The sequence below is a fragment of the Hemitrygon akajei genome, chromosome 1, assembly GCF_048418815.1.
Source record: "Hemitrygon akajei chromosome 1, sHemAka1.3, whole genome shotgun sequence".
Classification (NCBI taxonomy): domain Eukaryota; kingdom Metazoa; phylum Chordata; class Chondrichthyes; order Myliobatiformes; family Dasyatidae; genus Hemitrygon; species Hemitrygon akajei.
Genome location: NC_133124.1, coordinates 47,831,899 through 47,853,464, shown reverse-complemented (window position 1 = coordinate 47,853,464; position 21,566 = coordinate 47,831,899). Strand labels below are relative to the sequence as shown.

At 42.2% G+C, this 21,566-nt stretch overlaps 1 protein-coding gene across 3 annotated transcripts in view; it reads right to left on the bottom strand.

Moving 5' to 3' along the window:
* LOC140726325 (peroxidasin homolog) overlaps positions 1-21,566 on the bottom strand; it is a 472,802-nt gene that overhangs the window by 83,760 nt on the left and 367,476 nt on the right. For all 3 annotated transcript variants that reach the window (XM_073042565.1, XM_073042575.1, XM_073042584.1), the window contains exons 14-16: positions 16,740-16,896; positions 4,584-4,692; positions 1,086-1,243 (exon numbers count right to left, since the gene is read on the bottom strand). In XM_073042565.1, coding sequence (XP_072898666.1) covers positions 1,086-1,243; positions 4,584-4,692; positions 16,740-16,896 — 424 coding nt within the window. The remainder of the gene's footprint in view (positions 1-1,085; positions 1,244-4,583; positions 4,693-16,739; positions 16,897-21,566) is intronic.

The window sequence follows — 21,566 nt, the reverse complement described above, 5'->3', positions numbered from 1 at the left end:
TATGGGAAAGCCTGCAAAAATTCAAAGTGATGGTTCAAAGAAAGTATCCATCCTCTGACGGAAACCATAAAAGCAACTGGATATAAACAACCCAGGTTTAAGTCAAGCCCAGAAGAAAAAATATAAAATAGCAAGTCATCAGAAAAAAAAACAAACTGTGGGGAATTCCATATCAGAATTTATATTTTTATGGAGGCAAAATGAAACAAAAATCAACCACAAGAGTAAATATGGAATACCACCTCAGGCTGTACAATTATATAGTGAAAGAGAGTGCTCAGTAAAATCTCAAACAGAAGAAACATACCAGGGGTGATTGATAAATTTGTGGCCTAAGGCAGAAAGAGATGAGTTATACAGCTCTCCTTAAATGCACGTGCAGTTCAACTCTTCGAGTGATTATGCAGAAAGTTTGAAGTTAATAACTCATCTCCTTCTACCTTAGGCTACAAACGTATTAATCACACCTTGTGTGGACCACTACTGGAGGTCCAAGAAGCCGGCTTCTACAAAGAGGGATCCGTATGCTCCACGACCGCAGCACTAAGTGTGTAAATGTAGGAAAAATAAATATGCTAGGTCTTCTAAAATCAACTCCTTCTAACTTAGGCCACGAACTTATCAATTACCCCTCATAAATTCAGTAATGATATAAGAAATATTTTATTACAAAAAGTCTTGATTGCCAGGAGCAGTAAATTGAGTGAGACATACAAAAAACTATCAGTTTTTGATTGGCAGAAGATATGACATGTAATAATATGACATGGTAAAAACTAATAAATATAGCTAAGGGAATAGCAAGATTCATTGAAATATTTGCTGCAATTAAAAGCAGATGTTAGGATGTGTGTAAGTGATTTTTTTAACTTATCTATTAATCATTAAATAGTTCAATATACATTTGATATTTATAGCATATACCTTTAGTTGTAATTCAACAGAGTTCATATTTGGTGTGGACAGGAGAAGAACAAGGTATTGATAATTGCTATTATCCTCATTGCTAATTATCCTCTGTGGGCATTTCTGATATGTTTGGAAACCACTGGTTATTTTGTTTCTCTTTCGACTAGGGTTCATACCTATGCCTTTGAAGTCCACAGTTAAACCTTGCTTGACATGGTCCTGTATCAGTTGTAAGGTCCGTTCGAAGATCTCTCCTGCTCTTGCTGTCTCCACAGTGAAGGGATCCCGTGGATAACGGAACAAAGCCAGCAAATCATTAGGGCTGAGTGGACGCCTGGAAAGAAAACATGAAAGGAATGTAGACTTTTACAAAGTAATGCAGTTAGAATTGTATAATTTATATTAATTAGACAATGTACATAGCTCCTTTAGAAATGTATTTATCTATATTTAAATACTTTTGGTCCATTTTCCTGAAATAAACCTCATCCAATCAGCAATCTGATTTCAAAATTTACATCACAATTCAGAAAATGACACACACAAAATGCTGGTGGAACGCAGCAGGCCAGGCAGCATCTATAGGGAGAGGCGCTGTCGATGTTTCGGGCCGAGACCCTTCGACCCTTCGTTCAGCGCTTCTCCCTATAGATGCTGCCTGGCCTGCTGCGTTCCACCAGCATTTTGTGGGTGTTGCTTGAATTTCCAGCATCTGCAGATTTCCTTGTGTTTGTCAGAAATGACAACTGCATTACATTGCCCACTTCTCAAACTTGGGCTTATCTCAGTTGAGCTGTGTGCATTTTCTAAATTTTCTTTGTTCGGTAATTATGGTCGTTTTGAAGATTCCACCCCAGAATAAAGATTTCTAACTTAAAAATTGTAGTCAGTATTAACTCCACCAATCCAATGGTTTATATCTCAAAAATTAAGGTAACTATCTGTTGGAAACAGACAGTTGTCTAAAACACGTGCAAATCAGCATGCAATATTGTTTTTGAGGAAGAATGGCATGGAAATTGAGGAGAAGAGCAATTCTGTTATGATTTAACTGAATAGGTTTGACTGACTGACTGAGCTCTGCTTTGGTTCACATGTTCTCTTAAGGCTGTAAACACAAGAGACTGCAGATGCTGGAGTATGGAGCTCAGAAAAACTAACTGCTGGATGCACTCAGCAAGGCAAGCAGCATCTCTGAGCTCTGTGGTGAGAGGACTCTGAGCTCTGTGGTGAGAGGACTCTGAGCTCTGTGGTGAGAGGACTCTGAGCTCTGTGGTGAGAGGACTTAAGACGCTTCAGGTTGAGACCCTGCATGTGGACTGATGTGGGTCCTGACCTAGAACATTGACAATTCCTCTCACCCACAGATGTTGCTCAACCAATTAAGTTTATTCCGAACTCTTTCATGTTCTATGGCAGCCATTTTAACTGATGGCATCAACTTACCTCAGAAACTAATTAAGAAGAGGTAATTAGTTTAGGTAATTAATTTTAAACAGTTTAAAATTTAAAAAATCTAAGGGGAATTATTTGAACATAGTATACCATAGAAGTACTTGTGCTACAAAAGTGTATCTAAGAAGTGGTAAAGCAAGTTTACTTTACTTTATTGTCACGAAACAATTGATACTAGAGCGTACAATCATCACAGCGATATTTGATTCCGTGCTTTGCGCTCCCTGAAGTACAAATCGAAGTAAATATAATAAAAATTTAAATTATAAATCATAACTAGAAAATAGAGAAGGGAAAGTAAGGTAGTGCAAGTCAGGTCCGGATATTTGGAAGGTGCAGCCCAGATTCGGGTCAGGGTCCGTTCTTCACAGATAAATCTTTGCTTCTCCTACAACCTAGTATTAGTTGGGAACTCTGGTAGATGTGAGAACAATTGAAAGTAGAGGGATGGATGCCTCCCCATCCAGGCTTTGTACAATGTAGGAAAATTCCAGGTCTGGAGTGCATGGGGGAGGGGCAGAAGAAGAGGCAAACATAATGATCCAGAATCACTGAATATAGAAATGCTACCATTAACCATTTTAGTTCACTAACCAGAAGTGTTACAAACAAGTTCCTCTGCATTAAGATGTTGTGCCACAACTTCCCCTCTCCTTTTATTGTGTACCAGCAGTGAAACCATTTATCCAACCACTACACGCAATGACACACTGAAATTTAGACTAGCCAGTAGTAAAAAAACTAGCTGATTCACAATGTGATGATTTTCATTTAGAAATCAGCAATGTAGAATATCATCTTTTGATACCATTACTGTTTTGCATAATTCCTCATTCTATAACATAACAGAACAGTAGAAGAGTGGTACGCCTAAGATAATGTCCTTTGGGATTCCTTACATCTTTCACATTTTCTGCTGTGGTTGTATCTGATCAGCATCAAGTACAACCGAAAAAAGTCAAGAGAAGAGGATTCATGATTAACTGAAGCTAATCTATAAACTACTGCATTATGAGTTTTGTCAGCTTGAGTAATGAGCAGATGTTCAAACACTAGATATTCATTGCATTCATTATAAGGTTTCTAGCTGATGATTTAAAAGTTCAAGCTGGCATTTTCTGAAGAGTACAGCTTAGGGTCTGAACTTGAAATTATGTCCTCCAGTTATGTTGCCACTGCAAATTTATATGCAAATAGTCTACAAATCTTTTTAGCATTCGCACAAACTGTGATGGAAACACAAAAAGAATGTAATTTGAATATCGGTTGGAGCACATTCCATGGAAGGTTCTAAGGTGAAGAACTGAAAAGGTGAGATGATTCCTCTTTCTCCTTACGAGTAAAACTGGAAAATACAAAATATAAAGCACACCACTCCCAGTCTTAAAAAGTTAATTGCTGTGTGATGGAATTCCATTATCATTTCCAAAGAATGATTTTGCCAAGAAGGCTACTAGAAAGAAAATCTGCAGTTCTTTATAAACAGAGGATCACAATTGGGACAGGCCTCCCAGCTCTAGGTCTCACGTGCAGTTAGGAGCCAAAAGAGAAACAAAGTGCATCAAGGCAGAGTAATGGAAAAAGTCAGTGGCCTGATCTGAAACAAAGACCTTGTTGAACACACTCTCAAAACTTTCAGGAAGAAAGAATTAATTATTGTTGTGGCAACAACGGTCCACAGCACCAACATTTTTAATTGAATGTAAATTAATATTCAAAAGTCACATGGTCTTATATGTAATCTATGCTCTTATATCAGCAATCAGGCTAATGCTACAAATTGAATAGCCTTGGAAGGAAATATTCCTGAAGATCAGGTTGACTCAGGTAACATTATGTTAATGTAGGTAATTCTCTGTAACTGGTCACCTATAATCTGGCCATGCTTAAAAAAATAAGTTTCCATTTCTGTGAGAATTGCAATGAATCTCAGCATGAAGTCCTACTGCAACAACTGGTGCAACTTGAGCAACACAATAGTACCACAAAAAGATTTGATTCCAGGCAAACAGTATCAATTCCTCAACTCTACTAGAAGAGGTGTCATGTTCTGAAGTATCTATCCTAAAGAGGGCTCAAGGAATGAAATGAGATGGACCCTTGTGGCAGGATAATATAGAGTCAACAGTGTTTAGAAAATAGAGTTGAAGGTGTTGGGGGGGGGGGGGGGCTTTGAAGTAGATGGGAAGAAAACAGGCTAAAGAAAAAAGATTACTTACTTGGTAAACAATACTCTGCGTGTTGAGTTAATTGCACTGTCAACGCTATTAATAGCTTCACGAATAGAAGACTCAACAAAGTTGTCCCCAGTCCGACTTCTCTGTGGAACTGGAAAGAAGTAAAAACAACTAAGAACTGAGGATAACATTCTAAAGGAACAAAGGTACACACTGCTCCTAAACAGAACACTCAAACTGAAGATTCTCAAGAAATCAAATATGTCAAATAATAAATTTGATTCAGAACAAGAAGGCAGTGGGAGAGCACCTAAGGATTTCCAGCGGGAAGACATTTTGAGTTCTCGGGGGAAGAGAGAGGCCAGACTGCGCAGGCGCGAGACGTCAGCCAGTTGAGCACAAACAGTTTAAAAAGAAGGCAGCCATATCCAGCGGGCAGTGGAGTGAAAGGGCTTTGGCTCCATGGGCTTCAGCGGTAACAGGATGAGGTGAGGCAGTTGTTGGTTGCTGAAGGAGTTACCGTAGATTCCGGATTATAAGCCGCTACTTTTTTCCCACATTTTGAACAGCTTTGAACTCTGCGGCCTTTAATCCAGAACGGCTAATACATGGTTTTTTTTCATGCCGCCTCGTAAACATTTTGCCTCGTAACAGTAGACCAATGAAATTGTACGATAAATCAAGCGCACTTTCACAATTAAATTATTGTAAATCAGTCATTTATACTCACCCTCATCAACATGGAAAATACTCGAAGAAAAGCAAGACCCGAGCGCGTCAGACCCGAGCGCATCAGACCCGATTAGACCCGATCGCGTTACGCAAGCGCGTCAGACCCGATTAGACCCGATCGCGTTACGCAAGCGCGTCAGACCCGAGCGCATCAGACCCGATTAGACCCGATCGCGTTACGCAAGCGCGTCAGACCCGATTAGACCCGATCGCGTTACGCAAGCGCGTCAGACCCGAGCGAAAACGCTGCTTTTAAGTTAAAGGCGATCAATAACTTTTCCTGGTAGGCTGCAGTCTATATATTTTTACCAGTCGCTAGGAGATATTGGAATGTTGTTCGTGCTGTTCAGTAAAAAAGTATATGCAACGTAATTTGTGTTACCGATACGTATGTATATTTAAAAGTAGCGGTGCGGCCTAAAATCCGGTGCGGCCTTTACAATTAAAAAATTGATTTTATTTCTAAAATTAGAGCCAGCGGCTTTTAATCAGGTGCGCTCTGTAGTCCGGAATCTACGGTAGTATGTGTGTGAGGCCAGTTTTCTGTGGTCAGTGTCAAATGTGGGAGGTCCTGGAGTCTCCCGGCATCCCGGACAGCTACATCTGCACCAGGTGTGTTGAGATGCAACTCCAAAGGGACCGTATTAGGGAACTGGAGCTGCAGCTCGATGACCTTTGTCTGGTCAGGGAGAGTGAGGAGGTGATAGAGAGGAGTTACAGACAGGTGGTCACTCCGGGGCCACGAGGGACAGAGAAATGGGTCACAGTCAGGAGAGGGAAGGGGAAGAGTCAGGTACTAGAGAGTACCCCTGTGGCTGTACCCCTTGACAATAAGTACTCCTGTTCGAGTACTGTTGGGGGGGACAACCTACCTGGGGGAAGCGACGGTGGCCGTGCCTCTGGCACAGAGTCTGGCCCTGTGGCTCAGAAGGGTAGGGAAAGGAAGAGGAAGGCAGTAATGATAGGGGACTCTATAGTCAGGGGTTCATACAGGCGATTCTGTGGATGCAGGAAAGAAACTCGGATGGTAGTTTGCCTCCCAGGTGCCAGAGTCCAGGATGTTTCTGATCGCGTCCAAGATATCCTGCAGTGGGAGGGAGAACAGCCAGAGGTCGTGGTACATATTGGTACCAATGACATAGGTAGGAAAAGGGAAGAGGTCCTGAAAGAAGACTACAGGGAGTTAGGAAGGAAGTTGAAAAGCAGGACCTCAAAGGTAGTAATCTCGGGATTACTGCCTGTGCCACGCGACAGTGAAAATAGGAATAGAATGAGGTGGAGGATAAATGCGTGACTGAGGGAGTGGAGCAGGGGGCAGGGATTCAGATTTCTGGATCATTGGGACCTCTTTTGGGGTGGGTGTGACCTGTATAAAAAGGACGGGTTGCACTTGAATCCCAGGGGGACCAATATCCTGGCGGGTAGGTTTGATAGAGCTGTTGGGGAGGGTTTGGCAGGGGGGTGGGGATCAGAATGTGAGGGCAGGGATTAAGGTAGAAGGACAAGGGCATGATGCTAAGAGTTCTGAGTTGATGAGGAAGGACAGGCAGGGGACAGAACATAATTGTAGCCAGTTAAAGGGGTTGAAATGTGTCACCTGGGCTGGACTGGAACCAATGTCCTAGGGGGAGTGTTTGCTACTGCTGTTAAGGAGGCTTTAAACTAATGTGGCAGGGGGATGGGAACAAGTGCAGAGAGACAGAGGGGTGTAAAATGAAGGTAGAAGCAAAAAGTAGTAAGGTGAAAAGTAAAAGTGGCAGGCAGGCAAATCCAGGGCAAAAAGCAAAAAGAGCCACTTTTCAACATAATTGTATAAGGGCTAAGAGTGTTGTAAAAACAAGCCTGAAGGCTTTGTGTGTCAATGCGAGGAGCATTCGTAACAAAGTGGATGAATTGAATGTGCAGATAGTTATTAATGAATATGATATAGTTGGGATCACAGAGACATGGCTCCAGGGTGACCAAGGATGGGAGCTCAACATCCAGGGATATTCAATATTCAGGAGGGATAGACAGGAAAGAAAAGGAGGTTGGGCAGCATTGCTGGTTAGAGAGGAGATTAATGCAATAGAAAAGAAGGACATTAGCCTGGAGGATGTGGAATCGATATGGGTAGAGTTGCATAACACCAAGGGGCAGAAAACACTGGTGGGAGTTGTGTACAGGCCACCTAACAGTAGTAGTGAGGTTGGGGATGGCATTAAACAGGAAATTAGAAATGCGTGCAATAAAGGAACAGTAGTTATAATGGGTGACTTCAATCCACATATAGATTGGGTGAACCAAATTGGTAAGGGTGCTGAGGAAGAGTATTTCTTGGAATATATGCGGGATGGTTTTCTGAACCAACATGTCGAGGAACCAACTAGAGAGCAGGCCATTCTAGATTGGGTATTGAGCAATGAGGAAGGGTTAGTTAGCAATCTTGTCGTGCGAGGCCCCTTGGGTAAGAGTGACCATAATATGGTGGAATTCTTCATTAAGATGGAGAGTGATATAGTTAATTCAGAAACAAAGGTTCTGAACTTAAAGAAGGGTAACTTTGAAGGTATGAGACGTGAATGAGCTAAGATAGACTGGCAAATGATACTTCAAGGGTTGACTGTGGACATGCAATGGCAAGCATTTAAAGATCGCATGGATGAACTACAACAATTGTTCATCCCAGTTTGGCAAAAGAATAAACCAGGGAAGGTAGTGCACCCATGGCTGACAAGGGAAATTAGGGATAGTATTAAGTCCAAAGAAGAAACATATAAAGTAGCAAAAAAAAGCGGCACACCTGAGGACTGGGAGAAATTCAGAGACCAGCAGAGGAGGACAAAGGGCTTAATTAGGAAAGGGAAAAAAGATTATGAGAGAAAGCAGGCAGGGAACATAAAAACTGACTGTAAAAGCTTTTATAGATACGTGAAAAGAAAAAGATTGGTCAAGACAAATGTAGGTCCTTTACAGTCAGAAACAGGTGAATTGATCATAGGGAACCAAGACATGGCAGACCAATTGAATAACTACTTTGGTTCTGTCTTCACTAAGGAGGACATAAATAATCTTCCGGAAATAGTAAGGGACCGAGGGTCTAGTGAGATGGAGGAACTGAGGGAAATACATGTTAGTAGGGAAGTGGTGTTAGGTAAATTGAAGGGATTAAAGGCAGATAAATCCCCAGGGCCAGATGGTCTGCATCTCAGAGTGCTTAAGCAAGTAGCCCAAGAAATAGTGGATGCACTAGTGATAATTTTTCAAAACTCCTTAGATTCTAGATTAGTTCCTGAGGATTGGAGGGTGGCTAATGTAATCCCACTTTTTAAAAAAGGAGGGAGAGAAACCGGGGAATTATAGACCGGTGAGTCTGACATTGGTGGTGGGGAAAATGCCTAGAGTCGGTTATCAAAGATGTGATAACAGCACATTTGGAAAGCGGTGAAATAATTGGACAAAGTCAGCATGGATTTGTGAAAGGAAAATCATGTCTGACGAATCTTGTAGAATTTTTTGAAGATGTAACTAGTAGAGTGGATGGGGAGAGCCAGTAGATGTGGTATATTCAGATTTTCAAAAGGCTTTGGACAAGGTCCCACACAGGAGATTAGTGTGCAAACTTAAAGCACACGGTATTGGGGGTATGGTATTGATGTGGATAGAGAATTGGTTGGCAGACAGGAAGCAAAGAGTGGGAGTAAACGGGACCTTTTCAGAATGGCAGGCAGTGACTAGTGGGGTACCGCAAGGCTCAGTGCTGGGGCCCCAGTTGTTTACAATATATATTAATGATTTAGACGAGGGAATTAAATGCAGCATCTCCAAGTTTGCGGATGACACGAAGCTGGGCGGCGGTGTTAGCTGTGAGGAGGATGCTAAGAGGATGCAGGGTGACTTGGATAGGTTAGGTGAGTGGGCAAGTTCATGGCAGATGCAATTTAATGTGGATAAATGTGAGGTTATCCACTTTGGTTGCAAGAACAGGAAAACAGATTATTATCTGAATGGTGGCCGATTAGGAAAAGGGGAGATGCAATGAGACCTGGGTGTCATTGTACACCAGTCATTGAAGGTGGGCATGCAGGTACAGCAGGCGGTGAAAAAGGCAAATGGTATGTTGGCATTCATAGTAAAAGGATTTGAGTACAGGAGCAGGGAGGTTCTACTGCAGTTGTGCAAGGCCTTGGTGAGACCGCACCTAGAATATTGTGTGCAGTTTTGGTCCCCAAATCTGAGGAAAGACATTCTTGCCATAGAGGGAGTACAGAAAAGGTTCACCAGATTGATTCCTGGGATGGCAGGACTTTCATATGAAGAAAGACTGGATCGACTAGGCTTATACTCACTGGAATTTAGAAGATTGAGGGGGGATCTTATTGAAACGTATAAAATTCTAAAAGGATTGGACAGGCTAGATGCAGGAAGATTGTTTCCAATGTTGGGGAAGTCCAGAATGAGGGGTCACAGTTTAAGGATAAAGGGGAAGCCTTTTAGAACCAAGATGAGGAAAACCTTCTTCACACAGAGAGTGGTGAATCTGTGGAATTCTCTGCCACAGGAAGCAGTTGAGGCCGGTTCATTGGCTATATTTAAGAGGGAGTTAGATATGGCCCTTGTGGCTAAAGGGATCAGGGGGTATGGAGAAAAAGCAGGTACAGGGTTCTGAGTTGGATGATCAGTCATGATCATACTGAATGGTGGTGCAGGCTCGAAGGGCCGAATGGCCTACTCCTGCACCTATTTTCTATGTTTCTATGTTTCAATGCTAGAAGTATTAGGAACAAGGAGGATGAATTTAGAGCATGGATTAGTACGTGGAACTACGATGTTGTGGCCATTACTGAAACTTGGATGGAGGAAGGGCAGGATTGGATGATGCAGGTCCTGGGGTTCAGGTGTTTTAAAAGTAATAGGATGGGAGGTAGAAAAGGGGGGGGGGGCAGAGGCATTGCTGGTCATGGATAGTATCACGGCTATAGAAAGGGAGGACGCTGCAGAAGGAGTTTCCACGGAGTCAGTCTGGGTGGAAGTCAGAAATAGGAAGGGATCAATTACTGTGCTGGGAGTAGTCTATAGGCCCCCAAATAGCCCTCGGGACACTGAGGGGCAGATAAGCAGGCAGATTTTAGAACGGTGCAGGAAATACAGGGTAGTAGTTATGGGTGATTTCAGCTTCCCTCATATTAACTGGCACCTCCTGAGTGCAAGGGGGATAGATGGGGCTGAATTTGTCAGGTGTGTTCAAGAAGGATTCCTGACACAGTATGTGGACTGGCCGACGAGAGGAGAGGCTATACTGGATCTAGTTCTGGGTAATGAACCTGGTCAGGTGGCAGACCTCTTGGTGGGGGAGCATTTTGGTGAGAGTGACTACAACTCCCTTAGTTTCAGCATAGCTATGGAAAGGGATAAAATCAGACGAAATGGTAAAGAGCTTAACTGGGGAAGGGCTAACTTTGAAGGGATGAGGCAGGAACTAGTGAGAGTAAATTGGAAACAGATGTTCAAAGGGAAAAGCACAGAAGTAGCATGGGAGCAGTTTAGGGACCACTTGAGCTGGGTTCAGGATAGGTTTGTCCCACTGAGGCAAGGAAAAAATGGTAGGAAAAGGGAACTGTGGCTGACGAAACATGTGAGGCAACTCGTCAAGAGGAAAAAGGAAGCATATGTTAGATATAAGAAGCAGGAAGTAGGAGGGGCTTATGAGAAATATAGGGTGGCCAGGAAGGAGCTAAAGAAAGGACTTAGGAGAGCTCGAAGGGGGCATGAGAAGGCCTTGGCATTTAGGATTAAGGAGAACCCCAAGGTGTTCTATGCTTATGTGAAGAATAGGAGGATGACAAGAATGAAGATGGGACCGTTAAAGGATAAAGAGGGCAACATGTGCCTGGAGAAGTTGGAGAGGTCCTAAATGAATACTTTGCTTCAATATTCACAAGTGAAAAGGATCTTGATCAGGATGAGGTCGAAGTAGAGCGGGCCTGTGAGCTGGACAATGTGGAGATTAAGGAAGAAGAAGTGCTGGATCTTCTTAAAAACATTAAGATTGATAAATCCCCAGGGCCGGATATGATACACCCAAAGTTGTTGTGGGAATTGGGAGAAGATATCGCAGGAGCATTAGCTATGATCTTTGAATCCTTTTTGACTGCAGGGGAAGTGCTGGAGGACAGGAGAATGGCAAATGTAGTTCCCTTGTTTAAAAAAGGTAATAGGGAGAAAACTGGGAACTATAGACCGGTGAGTCTTACGTCAGTGGTATGCAAACTACTGGAAAGGATTCTTAAGGATAGGATCTACGAGCATTTGGAGAAGTACAGTCTACTCATGGATAGTCAATATGGCTTTGTGAAGGGAAGATCGTGCCTCACGAGCCTGATTGAGTTTTTTGAAGAGGTAACAAAAGAAATTGATGAGGGTAGGGGAGTGAATGTGGTCTACATTGACTTTAGCAAAGCATTTAACAAGGTCCCTCATGAGAGACTCATCCGGAAAGTCATGAGGCATGGGATAAGAAGAACCTTGGCTGTTTGGCTAAAAAAAATTGGCTTAAAGGAAGAAAGCAGAGGGTAGTTGTGGAAGGAAAGTATTCTGCCTGGAGGTCGATGACTAGTGGAGTGCCACAGGGATCTGTCCTGGGACCCCTGCTATTTGTGATTTTTATAAATGACCTGGATGTAGAGGCAGAAGGATGGGTGAGTAAGTTTGCGGATGACACGAAGATTGGAGGAGTTGTGGATGGAGCTGTAGGTTGTCGAGGGCTACAAGAGGATATAGACAGGCTGCAGAGTTGGGCAGAAAAATGGCAGATGGAGTTCAATCCGGACAAGTGTGAGGTGATGCATTTTGGAAGGACAAACCAGAAGACTGAGTACAGGATTAATGGTCAGTTACTCAAGAGTGTGGATGAACAAAGGGACCTTGGGGTTCAAATCCATACATCCCTCAAGGTCGCTGCATAGGTTGATAGGGTAGTTAAGAAGGCCTATGGGATGCTAGGCTTCATTAACAGGGGGATTGAGTTCAAGAGTAGAGAGGTCACATTGCAACTCTACAAATCTCTGGTGAGATCGCACTTAGAGTATTGTGTTCAATTCTGGTCACCTCATTATAGATAGGATGTGGAAGCTATGGAGAGAGTGCAGAGGAGATTTACCAGGATGTTGCCTGGTTTGGAGAACAAGTCATATGAAGCAAGGTTAGCAGAGCTGGGACTTTTCTCTTTGGAGCATAGAATAATGAAAGGAGACTTGATAGAGGTCTACAAGATTAAGAGAGGCATGGATAGGGTGGATAGTCAGTACCTGTTTCCCAGGGCACCAATAGCAAACACCAGAGGGCATATGTACAAAATTAAGGGAGGGAAGTTTAGGGGAGACATCAGGGGTAACTTTTTTTACACAGAGGGTTGTGAGTGCCTGGAATGACTTGCCAGGTATGGTGGTGGAGGCTAAAACATTAGGGGTATTTAAGAACCTCTTGGACAAGCACATGGATTAAAGAAAAATGGAGGGTTATGGGGTAGTGTGGGTGTAGTACTTTTTTAAAAAAAGGATTATATGGGTCGGCACCACATGGAGGGCTGAAGGGCCTGTACTGTGCCGTAGTGTTTTATGGTTCTATGTCATTAGTAGAATATGGGAGAGGCTATTCTCATAGGGGTATTCCTCACATTAATAGCTAAGGGAATAAGGTAAGCACCTTCATCTGCCCATTGTCCCTTCCACCAATCAACTCCCAGCTTCTTGCATCATTCCCACTTTGCCCCTTCCCTCACCTGCCTCTCAACACCCCCCCCCCACCTACCATTTGCAAACTCTTGCTCCTCTCCTTCCCCCCAGTTTTTTTACTGGCCATGTTCCCACTTTCCTTCCTGTCCTGATGAAGGATCTAATACTGAAATGGCAACTGTCCAATTCCCTCCACAGATTCTGCCTGAACTACTGAGTTGCTCTAGCTCCTTTATGCACTGTTCCAGTTTTCCTGCATCTGTAGTCTTGTGTCTCCAACATGCCGAACTGTTTGTTTTTATTTTCCTGGGTGCTCAAAGGAAGTGCAAGCAAATCTGAAATTTGGGCAGAAACTTGCGATAATGAAAAGCCTCTACATAATGAATAATGGCACTTAACTAACCACAAACTTGAAACACAAGTTATTGTAATGTATGTCTTCAAGGGTTGAAAATTCAGCTTCTGTAAATTGATCAGATTCCCAGAATATAAAACTAACCCAAAAGCAAAAGTGAACTTCAAGCAAAGAGCAAGAAATAGCAGGCCCTAGAAATATGCAATAGAATTTACAAGGGTATGGCCAGAGTTATAAGGAAAGATTGAATTGGTTAGAACTTTATCCCCTAGAATGTAAAAGACTGAAGGGAGATTTGATTGAGGTATACAAGATTATGAAGGGTATAGACAGGGTAAATACAAACAGGCTTTTTCCGCTGAGGTTGGGTGAGACTACAACAGGAGGTCATGGACTAAGGGTGAAAGGTGAAATATTTAAAGGGAAACTTCTTCACTCAGAGCACTGGGAGAGTGTGGAATGAGCCGCCAGCACAAGTGATGCATGCAAGCTTGATTTCAACATTCAAGAGAAGTTTGGATAGGTACACTGATGGTAGGGGTATGGGGGGTGGGGGGCGCTGTTATCCTGGTGCAAGTCAAAATGAATACGCAGTTTAAGTGGTTCAGCATTGACTAGGTGGGCCAAAGGGCTTGTTTCTGTGCTGCAGTATTCTATGACTCTATGACCCTAAATTGAAAATACTGGGGATACACAGCAGGTCAGGCAGCACCTGAGAAGAAAGATCTAGAGTTAATTTGTTGGGTTAATTACATTTGATCTGAATTGGTAAATATATTTATTTTGCCCTCTACCACTTCCATCTTCCACCTTTCCTCTAAACCTAATCTTTTTTGAACTTTGATGAAATGTCAACAATCTGAAATGTTGGTGTGTTCATCTCTGTGCAGATGCTGCCCAGTATGCTGAGCATTTCTAACATTTCTATTAAATGTTAGTAGACCTAATCTAACGAGGTCTTTCAACATTCAAAAGGTTTCAATGAGATCCCCCCATCCTTCAAAATTCCAGTGAGTACAGGCCCAGAGCCTTCAAATGTTCCTCATATGATAACCCTTTCAATTTGCAATCATCCTGGTGAACCTCCTTTGAACCCTCTCCAATGACAGCACATCTTTTCTTAGATGAGGAGCCCAAAACTGTTCACAATACTCAAGGTGAAGCCTCATCAGTGCCTTATAAAGCCTCAGCATCATAACCCTGCTCTTATAATCTGGACCTCTTGAAATGAAAGCTAACATGGCATTCATTGACTAACTCAAACTGCATCATATATACACAGCATAAAAGAAGCAGTCCCAACACCGACCCCTGCAGAACACCATTGGTCATTAGCAGCCAACCAGAAAAGGATCCTTTTATTCCCACTCACTGCCCCCTACCAATCAGCCAATGCTCTTATCATTGCTAGAAACTTTCCTGTAATACCATGGGCTTTTAACTTGGCAAGCAGCAGGTGTGGCATCTTGTCAAAGGCCTTCTGAAAATCCAAATATCTAACATTCAGTGCATCCCCTTTATCTATCCTACTTGTAAACTCGTCAAAGAATTCCAACAGGTTCATCAGGCAGGATTTTCCTGAAAGAAACCCTGCTGACTTTGTCCCATCTTGCCCTGTGTCACCAAGTACACCATGACTCCAACATCTTCCCAACCAGTGGGGTCAGGCTAACTGGCCTACAATTTCCTTCCTGTTGCCTCCCTCCTTTCTTAAAGTGTGGAATGACATTTGCAATTTTCCTATCCTGTGGAACCATGCCAGAGTCCAAAGATCCTTGAAAGATTTTATCATCCAAGTCCACATCCGAAAATGCAGGAATAAAGACCTGGGCAACACTCTTCACAGCGGCAGGCTCTGCCCTCTCTGATAGTATAGAGAACGATCAAAAGACAGGCAACCATTGCTCACCCTCAACACTCGCTTTGATGCTTCAGTCACCCTCATTGCTTTAATCGGTGAACAATGGAAGCTTTAATTGGCAAAATGGAGCCAAACATCAGCTTGTGGTCTGTCCTGCAGCCTGCCCGCTACGAGGTTCAGGCATACTGTCTCTCCCTCTTCGATCCTTCTCAGAGACTGCAGTGTGTGAAGCATCCAAATGATCTCCAAACTTCTGCACTTGCCTTGGTGTTTCAATTGCCCTTGTCACTTTAATCAGCAAATAATGGAAGCTATAATCAGCAAAGCGTGGGCAAACATCAGTCCACCTGCCTTCCTGCATCCTTCTCGCCATGAAGTTCACTCATGCTGCCTCTGACACCCAGAATCACTGTGACTGCAGAACACTGAGAACCCTAACAATCTCCAAACAGCAAAACACAGTCTCCGACAATTCCAGAATCGTATTCAAGGTGAGAAGCAAACATAAAAGACATAAAAGAGACAAAGATGGCTCCATGATCTATCCAGATGTCGATCAAGCACCATCTTGACCAGAACATAAATTTAACAAGCTTTAGCAGAAAACACCAGGAGACAGCATTACAAAGAATGAGTTGCTTGAGAAAAAAAACAAGGAACTCTAAACAATTAACAATTCTCATTGAAAAACGATTTACCAATTCAACTGCTCTAAAAACCTTGGAGCACAGCACTCTACAGCACAGGCATGAAGAGCTCACTACAATCTGCAAGCTTTTATGCGGATAGGTTGCTGCCATGTATTTAGCTGATTAGATATTTGCACTAATGTGCAGCTGTACCTAATAAAGTGGCTACTGAGTATGTATAGACATATTAGGATAAAAGCAAGGTGTATTGTTATGTGCTGGCATAGTCTTTAACTGGATCATTTCAAAGAGCATAAAACTAATTTACTTAGGGTATGGTTACTCCTTTCAAGGAATTATAGACAGTTCTAAGCACCCGTACACATAAAGTATATCTAGATCACACAATTGATGACTGATTTGTTATATGACGTTTATCATTTGTAACTTGTTTTACTGAGAAATAATCACAACTTGACATTGACATTGTGAGGCTATTCTGATTCAAATCCTGGACAAAATCATGGTTCCAGAATTCTGACAGGATGAGGCACTATCTATCAAGGTCTGTGGCTGAAACAAGGAAATAGGATTTCAGCTCATTAGCACTCTACCTGATACTCCACATCCTGCTTGTAGGTCCAGAAGTCAGTTCTACACTACTATCAAAAGCATTCTGCTGAGGACATTGTAACTATTGGATTCCAGCCATACTTACAGAGAATAAAAATAAACAAGAATAAAATATCAGATAGTCCAATCCAAACAGAATCTTAAAGCTTCATTGCACAGAAACTACCTCAAATACTTACACAGACCTGTTGATATCCTTAACAGAATAAGTTGGCACAATTTAAAGAATGAAGAAAATTATTTAATCTACAAGATCATGACTGTGAAAGCACTTACCAGTCACCTTTAACAACATATTTGTTGTTGCTTGGCCAATTGTGTTCCGAGCAGCACACTCATATCTCCCAGCGTCTGCTCGCCCAACGTCCCTGATTGTAAGTGTTCCCTCTGCATTAACACGGAACTTTCCACTTTCTGTAATTTGAACTCCATCCTATTTAATAAATATATATGGTTAAGGAATTGGTTGCCCTTAATCTTAAATAAACATTTTATATTTTTATGAACCCCCTTCTCACTTTTCAGCATCATTTTATCTCCAACATAAGTAAGTTTCATAAATGGAGGGTAAAAGGTGTGTCTGTTGTTATCGATATTTTTTTGAAACAGTCTTATATGGGAATGTCAAATTATTGAAGACTAGAGCTTTAATAGTAATGTGGACACGTTCCTAGACAACCTGAGGAATCCATTTACTGACAGCAAGACATTTTTTGGTCTTAATCTTTTCATAGATGTAAATAACATCCACAATTACAAGAACCACCAGAAGAGTAAAGCACTGCCAAGCACTCTCTGTAGCACACTGTTAAAATGGGTCCTTTGCTCTTTATGGTGCATTTTTGGCTCATGTAAATTTCATTTAGAAAATAGAGAAATAGTTCATCTTCACATGATCCCATTGATGAATCCTCCTCATGTTGCTACATGTAAAGGGACACAGAAAGCAACAGACTGCACTGCAGCAGAATTTCGTCAGCGCTTTTATATGAAGATCTCGCTCTGCAGAGACCTTAGAATGTAACCTGTTGCCTGGCAGAGAAAGTGCTAAAAGAAACATTACTTTGTCTCAATCTCCTAAAGAATCTTCGCAATATTGTTCATAAATTGTAATTAGCTAATACATATGTCTATTACTTTAAGACCACTGGTCAGATTCTCCCTGTAGGGACATGTCCAAGTAAGACCTGAGCTCAATCAAAGTTAAATTGGTCTTTGGGGAGGAAGGTTTGCAAACTGGCAGACACTTGTAAATTTTTGGGACAAGGCCAGAATAGAGCAGCATGTCTTTCTGTTTATGAATACTTTCGATACTTTGAACTTGAAATCTGGAGTTTGATAGATGTACACACCATGTTGTATCACATGGTATTTATTTTCCTGGGGAATGTACCTGGGGAACATATATTCTCATGGGCAAAATGCAGAACATCTATCTGTTATTCTGCAGGCACACTACCAGAAACCTACTTAAAGGTACTCTGAAGGTTATGGAGAGATGGAACTCACTTTTGAGGTTGCCTTAAATTCATGAACTATAAAGACAAAACTGGGTAGAAAAAGAATCTTTAAATAGTGTAAGTGACTATAACTTGTATGATTAAACACTGGTGGAGAACAGATGTTCAGAAATTTAAGAAGTTCAAAAGTAATTTATCATCAGAATGTCTATGTTATCATATACTACCTTGTGATTCATTTTCATGCAGGCATTTATAAGGAAATTAAAATACAATAGAATTTTATGCATAAACATAGGAATTGGTAAAATACACATAAACAAATACTGACAAACAACCAATGTGCAAAAGACAAATTGTGTAAGTGAGAACTAATACTAAGAACACAACTAGTAAAGCGTTCTTGAAAGAGAGTCTGCAGGTTTTAGAATCAGTTCAGTGTAGTGTGTTTGAAGTTATCCATGCTGGTTCAGGAGGCTGATCATTGTAGAGTAATGACAGTTCCTGAACTTGGTGGTGTGGGAATCTAAGGCTTCTGGAGCTCCTACCGGCTGTCCTAGGTGGTGGGGATTCTGATGTTGAGTGCTGTCTTCTTGTAGCAGTGCCGCATCTAAATGTATTCAGTGGTGGAGAGACTGTGATGGGCTGGGCTGTATCCACCACTATCCGAAGCCTTTTCCATTCCTGGGCACTGGTGTTCCCATACCAGGTTGTGATGCAAGTCATTAAAATCTCCATCAGATGACTGCAAGTTAATATTTACGAAGTCTTGTTTTCTGGTTGTGCAATGGAGAAGAACTTTTTGACATTAAATAAGACCATAAGACAAAGGAGCAGAAGTCGGCCATTTGGCCCATCAAGTCTGCTCCACCATTTTATCATGAGCTGATCCATTCTCCCATTTGATGCCCTGGCTACTCAGATACCTATCAATCTCTGCCTTAAATACACCCAATGACTTGGCCTTCACTGCCGCCCGTGGCAACAAATTCCACAGATTCACCACCCTTTGGCTAAAAAAATTTCTTTGCATCTCTGTTCTGATTGAACGCCCTGCAATCCTCAAGTCATGTCCTCTCGTACAAGACTCCCCCACCATGGGAAACAACTTTGCCACATCCACTCTGTCCATGCCTTTTAACATTCAAAATGTTTCTATGAGGTCCCCCCTCATTCTTCTAAACTCCAAGGAGTACAGTCCAAGAGCGGTCAAATGTTCCTCATATGTTAACCCTCTCATTCCCAGAATCATTCTAGTGAATCTTCTCTGAACCCTCTCCAATGTCAGCACATCTTTTCTTAAATAAGGAGACCAAAACTGCACACAGTACTCCAAGTTAGGTCTTACCAGTGCCTTACAGAGCCTCAACATCACATCCCTGCTCTTATCTTCTATTCCTCTAGAAATGAATACCAACATTGCATTTGCCTTCTTCACCACAGACTCAACCTGGAGGTTAATCTTAAGGGTATCCTGCACGAGGACTCCCAAGTCCCGTTGCATCTCAGAACTTTGAATTCTCTCCCCATTTAAATAATAGTCTGCCTATTTATTTCTTCTACCAAAGTGCATGACTGTACACTTTCCAACATCGCATTTCATTTGCCACTTCTTTGCCCATTCTCCCAATCTATCCAAGTCTCTCTGCAGACTCTCTGTTTCCTCAGCACTACCGGCCCCTCTGCCTATCTTTGTATCATCAGAAAACTTGGCCACAAAGCCATATATTACATAATCCAAATCGTTGATATACAACGTAAAAAGAAGCAGCTCCAACACGGACCCCTGTGGAACACCACTGGTAACCGGCAGCCAACCAGAATGGGATCCCTTTATTCCCACTCTCTGTTTCCTGCCAATCAGTCAATGCTCTATCCACGTATGTAACTTTCCCGTAATTCCATGGGCTCTTATCTTGTTTAGCAGCCTCATGTGCAGCACCTTATCAAAGGCCTTCTGAAAATCCAAATACACAACATCCACTGCATCTCCCTTGTCTAGCCTACTTGTAATTTCTTCAAAAAATTGCACTAGGTTTGTCAGGCAGGATTTTCTTTTAAGGAAACCATGCTGAGTTTGGCCTATCCTGTCACATGCCTCCAGGTACTCCGTAACCTCATCTTTGACAATCGACTCCAACAACTTCCCAACCACCGATGTCAAGCTAACAGGTCTATAATTTTCTTTTCGCTTCCGTGCCCACTTCTTAAATTGCGGAGTGACACTTGCAATCTTCGAGTCCTCTGGAACCATACCAGAATCTATTGACTTTTGAAAGATCATTGCTAATGCCTCTGCAATCTCCACAGCTACTTCCTTCAGAACACGAGGGTGCATTCCATCTGGTTCGGGAGATTTATCTACCCTTAGACCAGGGGTGTCAAACTCATTTTAGGTCACGGGCCGGATTGAGCAAAATGCAGCTTCATGCAGGCCGGATCAGTCGGACGCGTGCGAACGCAGCTTTCGTTGCCTCCGTTTTTTCAGCCTGCTCTCATGTGTCTCAGTCTCTGCTATAACTACATGTGTTTCACTTTACAAATTCTGTTTCTTATGAAGAAGACTGCCGAGCAAGACTGCCGAATAAACACTAAAAACCCTGAAAACCTGGTACCTGAATAAACTCAGCATTAGCCATATCATACGCCATAGGCGCTTTGATTACTGGGGCCAGCTTTAATAGTAATTAGATATTACCTCGCGGGCCAAAGATAATTCCACCGCGGGCCGGATTTGCGGGCCTTGAGTTTGACATATATGCCTTAGACTATTCAGCTTCCTGAGTACTTTCTCTGTTGTAATTGTGACTGCGCACACTTCTCTTCCCCGACACCCTTGAATGTCCGGTATACTGCTGATGTCTTCCTCAGTGAAGACTGATGCAAAATACTCGTTCAGTTCCTCTGCCATCTCCTTATCTCCCACTACAATTTCTCCAGCATCATTTTCTATCAGTCCTATATCTACTCTCACCTGTCTTTTACTCTTTATATACTTGAAAAAGCTTTTAGTATCCTCTTTGATATTATTTGCTAGGTTCCTTTCATAGCTCATCTTTTTCCTCTTAATGACCTTCTTAGTTTCCTTTTGTAAGCTTTAAAAACTTCCCAATCCTCTGTCTTCCCACTAATTTTTGCTTCCTTGTATGCCCTCTGCTTTGCTTTTACTTTGGCTTTGACTTCTCTTATCAGCCACGGTTGCATTCTTTTTCCATTCGAAAATTTCTTCTTGTTTGGAATATGTCTGTCTTGCACCTTCCTCACTTCTCGCATAAACTCCAGCCACTGTTGCTCTGCCGTCCTTCCAGCTAGTGTCCCTTTCCAGTCAACTTTGGCCAGTTCCTCTCTCATGCCACTGTAATTTCCTTTACTCCACTGAAATACCGACACATCGGATTTCGGTTTCTCTTTCTCAAATTTCACAGTGAACTCGAACATGTTATGATCACTGTCTCCTAAAGGTTCCTTCACCTCAATCTCTCTAATCACCTCTAGTTTATTACACAATACCCAATCCAGTATAGCCGATCCCCTAGTGGGCTCAACAACAAGCTGTTCTAAAAAGCCATCTCGTAGACATTCTACAAATTCTTTCTCTTGAGATCCAGTGCCAACCTGATTTTCCCAATCCACTCGCATGTTA